This window comes from Vombatus ursinus, unplaced genomic scaffold (assembly GCF_900497805.2).
Source record: "Vombatus ursinus unplaced genomic scaffold, bare-nosed wombat genome assembly UNPS02014818.1, whole genome shotgun sequence".
Lineage (NCBI taxonomy): Eukaryota > Metazoa > Chordata > Mammalia > Diprotodontia > Vombatidae > Vombatus > Vombatus ursinus.
The window spans coordinates 1,888,367-1,895,907 of NW_020954596.1; the positions used below are offsets into that span (position 1 = coordinate 1,888,367).

Here is a 7,541-nt window from a genome sequence, read left to right on the forward strand (position 1 = left end):
AATGGGCATATAGTGCCATCAGACCTGTTTTTATAAATGGTTTGCAGGGGGAAATTGAGGAACATTTTTAAGTTTGCAAATGGCACTAAGCACAGTGAAACGTCACATCAGCAGAGTCTATGCAAAATCGGCCAAAGATCATACCTTAGATCAGAGATGTCAGCTGCCTGCCCACACTACTCCCAGTGCAGCCTGAAGCAGATTAAAATGGAATTGGGAAATATTTAACAAACTAAGTAAAAATACAATAAAACTTAGGTAATGTTGGCATGTGGTTTTCTAAGGCAATTATGTGCCACAGGCATCTGGATGTAGGGTTTGGTAGTTTCTGTTTCTATTTGAGTTTGACACCATTGCTTTACACCACCTCCCTGAACTATTCCTCCCACCCCAGTATCATCTTAATCATCATAAGTAAACCACTGTGGGTCAAAAACTAATTAGAAATAATGTGCCCTACCTTCTCTAGGGTTATAGAAAAAAACTTAAGGTATGGAAAAGATAGGAGACAGGAAATACTGTTAGATGAGATCTAAGGCCCTTACAAATTGTCATGTAGGGACAATGCTGGAGAGCCTTGAACTTGGCATCATTGTACCAGCAGCTGGCCTTTTGCCTTGGCTTTTCGGGATGGCAACTATATCATGTTACTCAGCTGCTTACAGCTTCTTTTATTGGTCATTCTTAACTTGAGTGTGTAGCAAAGAACTACATGTCTCATGGTCAGCAGGAATTGATATCAAGGTGACCCTGACAGTTTCTCGTAAACATAAAATAGGATATAAATATCCTAAATACTCTTTAGTGTCATGTTACTATATGTATTTTAATGCTTAATAAACCTATTTGTTCGATCATTTAACGTTTTAGCTTGTACTGCAATTGAATTTTTTTTTTTTGCATTATCTTAACTGAAAGGTAGATGTCACTGTGTAACTTTAGGATGTGGTTCTATAATCTTAAGCATTTTAAGTGTGGTGTATGTACTAAGGATTGTTAATATGCCAGTGGGTGATATATCTGAGGATTCTGGGGAGCACTGGTTTTTAAAATATGGTGAAAGCCTACCTCCCACCCCTACCCTGCAGAGAGTGAAAATGGAAAAAACAAATTAGAGATGTTTTTCTGGTAATTATGATTAGGGAAAATAAAACTCATTCAGATATACTTTTTGGTTAGTTATATTTTTAGATGCTGGTGGGATAGCTTGTTCAAAATGATCTCAACTAACTTATACTCAGCTTTAACCAGTCCAGAATATTCTGGTGTCGGATTCTTGAAGGTGAAGCTGGTATTATACATTCCCTGGCCAGAGCTACTAGGTGTGGCTGTACAAGACCAGGATGCACAGCAGCCCCTGCAGCCCGTCTGCTCACGTGTGGAGGGGCTGCAGTCTTGTGCACAACAATGAAAAAACCATTTCATTCTTAAGTTAGTTCAAAGGAAAGGTTATGACCTTTTAGTGTTGGTCTAGGTGAAAATGCTTTTTAAAAACAAACTTACAATGAAAATGTTCAGATTCAGAAACTTCAGTCCTGTTACCTTGTAGCCCTTGATACTCCTCTCCAGACCTGAATCCTCTTTTCCATTTTTCATCTTTTATCCCCAAAACACAGAAAAGCAAGCAGAGTAGATTGAATGATGTGGGGAGGAGGAGGGCTTTGCTGTTGACCCAAAGCTTGTTGTCCACTATCAGCCTAGGGGTGATAGAGGGTCAAATCATTTCCTCCCTGGAGCCAGGAACAAGGTATGCATGTGAAAATTTGAAGAGTGAACTTTTGAAATTTTTAGAAATACATGGTAACTCATTTTTAGGCACTTAAAGAGATTCATAATAGTTTATGTGAGCACTTTATAATTTGGGAATTTAGTTTTCTAACTTTAAATATACTTTTGAAAACAGTCTGTAGAAGTTGCCTGGTAAAGTATTTGGAAGAAAATAACACTTGTCCTACGTGTAGAATTGTTATTCATCAGAGTCATCCACTGCAATATATTGGGTAAGTACACATTATAAGAGAGGAAGAAGATATGAAATTATTGGCGCGTGAAAATAACTTTATGTATTGGTATGGTAACAGCATATTGGTATGGTAAAATTATTCATCTTTTTTTTTTAAATTTAATTTTATATATATCCTTTGTGGCTAATTATGCTAATTTAATGACATTTTGTCCTGGTGTGGATTAAAATACAGTTCCTCATGCATATACCAAGTGCCCCTTTTCTGTTCTTTTGCTTTTAGGGTATGCCACTATAGGTTATGATGACTTGTGGCCTAAAGAACTACACGGTTTCTTCCTTTAAAATGAAATAATCTCTCTTCACTCCACAAATATTTGTCCAAATAGAATAACAATATAAATTGGAAGATTGAATTTTAAGGGTGATTTAGAATTTCATATTTTAAAATAAATTTTAATTAATTTTCAGAAATTAAATTTGGCTAAATTTTTTTTTTTTGCTTATAATTTTTTTATGTTTACACAACATTTCAAGCTTAATGTAAAAGGTGCAATAAGTTCTGACCTTCTAGAAGGACTTTGCTGAGAGAATCCTTTAGCTGTACTGTCCAGAGAGCTGTTCAACAACTAGACTCTTGTCTGCAGTTAAGGATGACTTATTTTCTTATATCCCCAGAAGGGGACAATTCTTAAAACCCTGACCTGTATTCCTGGTCCTCCCTTCATATGGGGAATGACTGTGACAGTGTCTTCACATCTACATTGAGTCGATCAGTCAACATTTACCTGTTGGGCATAGAATAGTTCGTGAGGTACTAGGGCAAGACACGTGAGGCTCCTGCCTTCAATTCCTCAACCATTTACTAAGTGAAAGGCCCTGAGGATGCAAAAACCAAAACCAAAGAGTCCTTGACTTCAGGTAAATTTCCTTCTTCTGTGGAGCTACAACATAGAGCCAGATAAGAAAACACTAGCAAGTGGGGATCTGGGAGGATTGCAGAGGAGATGGTAGCCCCTGAGCTAGACCTTAAGGGAGAGATTATCTTTGGAGGTCAAAGTGGGCCCGAGGCAAAGCTTGTGTGAGCACCTGGAAGGAGAAGGCAGAATGGGGAATTTGGGGAATAGTCTATTTTGGATAGAACAGAGGATGCCTTAAAGGAAAAGAGCAGGAAATAAAGCTGGAAAGGCAGGTAGGAACCAGATCGAGGAGACCCTTGAATATCAAGCTGAATTTGGATTTTGTCCTAGAGGAACAGGGAGTCATGAAAGCTTTTTTGAACAGTGAAGTGTATGTAAGCTGCAGTTGTGAATTATGGCTGTGAAGAAGTAGTTACAGAAGAGCTGTCCAGGCTGGCTGGAATGAAGCAGAGTCCTTTGATAAAAGGAAACGGGGCAAGAGAGAGAAAGAGAGGAGGAGGAGACTTTCTGAGAAGGAGCCCTGCCTGCTCAGACACAAGTGAGGTCCTTGATGAAGGGTGCTCTCAGTGTCCAGGGCAGTACCTGTGAAAGCAGCTGCTCTTCAGTTATTTGAAGCCCTTCCACGTTAATGCCTCTGCACCTGTTCCTGAATTTACCTGTTCATTTGCCCAGCCATTGATTATCTAAACTGCTGATACTTCTGTCCTAGTATAGTCTGCACTCAGTGACTTGCATTGCCTGATTTCACTACAAACCCCATAGGTTAATCTAGTATATGACTTAGACTATTGACCTTTAAAATTCCCAACTGGAAGACTGCAATAATAGTAACATCATTGGTGGTAGCAGAAAGGAAAAGAAATTTTGCTTTGTTTTTGACATGTTTAAGTTTTAAGTGGCTGTGAATTCTTCAAATGGAGATTTTTAGGAAGAGAGAGAGAATTGGAAAGAAGATAATGTATCCAAACTAATATGGTAGATTTGTATATCTGTAACTCTCCATACAGCTTCAGTGGGATTGATTTTGTTATCCAGGTATTCTGTCTTTTGATACACTGGCTTCTTGGAAACCAACTGCATCTTAAAACGAGGTGTTCAAAGATTTTGACTATGCTTGCCCTCCTAACCCTGCACATATATTTGGCCACTGGCTATAGCAGCTGGGAAGTGAAATATTTCTGAAGTCTTAAGGAATCATCAAGTGAGTAGGGCAGTACAGAGTGAGGCAATGAAAAGTCAGAATCGCCTATATTTAAAGGGAGCAAAAGTTTGGATGGGCTAGAATTCTGTCAGAGAATTAAACTTTGCCTTAATTTAGACAACAGAAATGAACTGCCACTTTTCTAAGTTCTGTTCTGTGACTAGGGGGTGAGGTGGTTAGAAAACAGTGTTGCAAACAGTAGTTTAAAAAAATCTCTTATTTGAGAAAGAGACTACTATGAGCTCTACTTATGAGTTCGTCCAACGCTTTTTCTCTAGGCTAAATGTCCAGTTCTTTGTATGGCATCCTAGTTACCCTACTCTTAACACCTTTTATCTTATCAGTGTTTTTCCTAAGATGTGGCTGCCAGGACTGAACACAGTACTTCTAAGATAGTCTGACTGGGGCAGAGTAAAGTGGATGTGGTTTCCTCATTCGAGATATTATGCCTTGCATAATACTGTCTAAGATATGTTAGCTGCTCTGACTGTTGTGTTACACTGTTGTCCCATTGAGCTTTCCACTAACCCTCCTGCTCCCCCCAGAGTCTCTTTCAAATGAACCATTATCTAGCCATGCCCGTCTCCTTCTTTGCTTGTAAAGTTAATTCTTTCAACCCAGAAGAGCAGAAATAGGGATTATGGCAACAGAGCATGAACTTCGGCAGATCCTACCAATTTGGAAATTCTTTGAGTGTAAACCCAGCAATTGATTATGTGTTTGCCATTAGAGGGCTAATGTAGTTTGCAAAGGTTCATCTTTAAAATATTGGTGGCAAGTATTTTTTTGGCCACATCAACTCAAAGAAGACAGTCTATTTAGCAGTGGAGGAGTTATAAATTACATTGTTGGAGAGATTATGCATACTGATATATTCACAAATCTTTGGATGAATTAAGCTTTAAAGAAGAGTTTTTAAGTAGAACCCAGCAGGGCAGAAACTATATAACATAATCTTAGGAAGTCAGCAGAAACCCTTTCTGTTTCTTTAGAAAGATTGGGGATTACTACGGCCAATGAAAATCACTGTTGATTCAGGCTGTTGGATCCCATTAACCACCAGAGATGTATATTCCTATGCTCTACAATTTAATATATTTGTTGATAGTAAGATATGGAGATGAAAGATAAGGCTTCATCAGTTCTTTTGTCTTTGCAAATTTTCATACATAAACTTAAACCTTTACCTCTTTGAAAGTACAGATTTTGGTATTAGAGAAAGAAGTCAACTAAATGGAGCCTTTTATTTAAGTTAAATCTATTCTTCTTGATTCAGCTAAAAGTTGACCCCATGCTATTCTTCTTGTTGTTTTACCTCTGCCCTTTGGAGTATGGCTAAGACTTTTGGTTCCAGTGGCAGCTATTATTTCTGAGATAATTATCAGGCTCTCAAGTTGGGTGTTTTCTGAAGCTTTTTGCAGTACTTGCAAGGAAGGTAGGATTACATTATTGGTTCAGAGTACTTTATGTGAGCCTGAATATTAATAGCAGTAGCTTAGAAAAAAGTATTTTTCTTTAAATAGCTTTTTGACATATAATAAGGCCTGAATTCATGTTGCCCAAATCAGAGTTTTACTATGTCTCATTAAAATTATTATATTTCACAAATTTGTCTAGTAAGAAATTTATTTGACAACTGGCTCTTGCATAGCACTCACAGCTAGGTGGCTGCAGTGAATAGAGCACTAAGCCTGGAGTCAGACAGACTTGAATTCAAATGTGGCTTCAGATACTTATGATCTGTGTGACCCTGGGCAAGTCACTTAACGCTTCTGTTTGCCTTAGTTTTCTCAACTGTAAAATGGGGATAATAATAATACTTACCTCACAGAATTGTTGTGAGGATAAAATTAGGTGTCAGTTTTAAAGCACTTAGCACATTGCCTGACACAAAGTAGGTTTTATATAAGTGCTTATTCCATTTCCCTTTCTCTCCTTTCCTCATGACAATCACATTTTGAAATTACACTTGAAATCTTACAGGTCATGATAATACCCCTCCATTGGTTTTTGTTGTTGTTTTTAAAATAAATTTTTATGATACTTTACAGTTTTTTTTAATCACTAAAATTTCACCCAGTATCTCCTCTGCCCTCCCATCCCACATATATATATAAAACAAAGAATATTTGTAAAGGGAAAAAAGAGAAAAAATATCAGCAAAACTTATCAATACTTCAAAAAAGCATGGGCATATGTTCAATGTCCTCTGCCAAAGAGTGGCCCCCTTCATTACTGAAATTAGTTAAATGCTAATTTGTGTCTTTCACCATAGATAAGTGTATAGAGATTTTCCAAAATAGAAATGATGGTCTTGGAATAGTACAGTCATCTGATGACCATCAGAAAACATTGAGGGCTTCATTGCACATGATGTCCTGCCAGTGCTATTACTAAACTGTATCAACTCAGAGCATGCCTATTGGTGCTTATGCTTTCATATTGGAAATTATGGTAGGGCTTTCCAACTCTGGATCTGTGATATTATGATTCTGTATATGTATTTAAGACAATTCTGTTTTTCCTTTTCAGAACCCAGAATAATTTGGAAATATAGATGATTAAAATGCTCTTTTATGTTTTTATACTTTTCTATAACTTAGTAAATTTTCATGTGTGTATGATCCCTAACTTATATAATATGTTCATTTAACAAAGTATATTCTTAAATTATAATTTTTAAAAAAACATGTGTTTATGGCTTTTAGTTTTTTAAGAATGAGAAACAGAATGCATCCCATTGGATTCTTTTACAGTGCAAAAAATAAATACTTCCAAACCTTTGTGATTTTGTGTATTGCTCCATGCAAGATAGAAAAAGAAATTTAAAAGGAATGCTTCAATTGGCATCTTAATGTAATTTCACATGTTTTTTAATTGTAATTTTCTTTCTGCTTTTTTTGCCAGTCATGACAGGACAATGCAAGATATTGTTTACAAATTGGTACCAGGCCTCCAAGAAGGTAAGTCTTACTATTTCAAAATTTAGTTACAAAACATTATCATTAATAGCAGAAATGCCATGGAATTTCTTCTCTCACCTGTTTTTCCTCTTACAGTACTATGATCTTGTATGTCCCTCAAATCTCTGATATTAAATGGATTTTTTTTTAACCTCTTATAATTTGCCACTTTTTCACCATGATGTGTCTTGTATTCGTAACCTCTTTTCCATTTCTATGGAAAGACCTTACCTATGATCACTCTGTATATGCACAAAAATATTCTTCTTTTTGGGTTTCCTCTGGTCAGTCTGACTGCCGCCTATCCTATACCATCCTGGCAGTGTAATTCACTGAGCTTTGTAAGTCAGCCTAGTGTTTGTTCTCCCAGTCTAACCCAACACGCATTCATTAGGTGCTTACTGACTGCAAGGCATTGTGTGAGGTGCTAGAAAGCAGAAGAATCCCCGTCCTCAAGAAACTCATAGTCTGCTAGGGAGGTAGAACATGCAAAC

The 7,541-nt window shown here is 37.0% G+C and overlaps 1 protein-coding gene across 4 annotated transcripts in view; it reads left to right on the plus strand.

Annotated features, from left to right (window-relative positions):
* Window positions 1-7,541, plus strand: part of PCGF3 (polycomb group ring finger 3) — a 124,405-nt gene that overhangs the window by 76,101 nt on the left and 40,763 nt on the right. For all 4 annotated transcript variants that reach the window (XM_027836241.1, XM_027836238.1, XM_027836240.1 and 1 more), the window contains 2 exons: window positions 1,904-2,000; window positions 6,992-7,047. In XM_027836241.1, coding sequence (XP_027692042.1) covers window positions 1,904-2,000; window positions 6,992-7,047 — 153 coding nt within the window. The remainder of the gene's footprint in view (window positions 1-1,903; window positions 2,001-6,991; window positions 7,048-7,541) is intronic.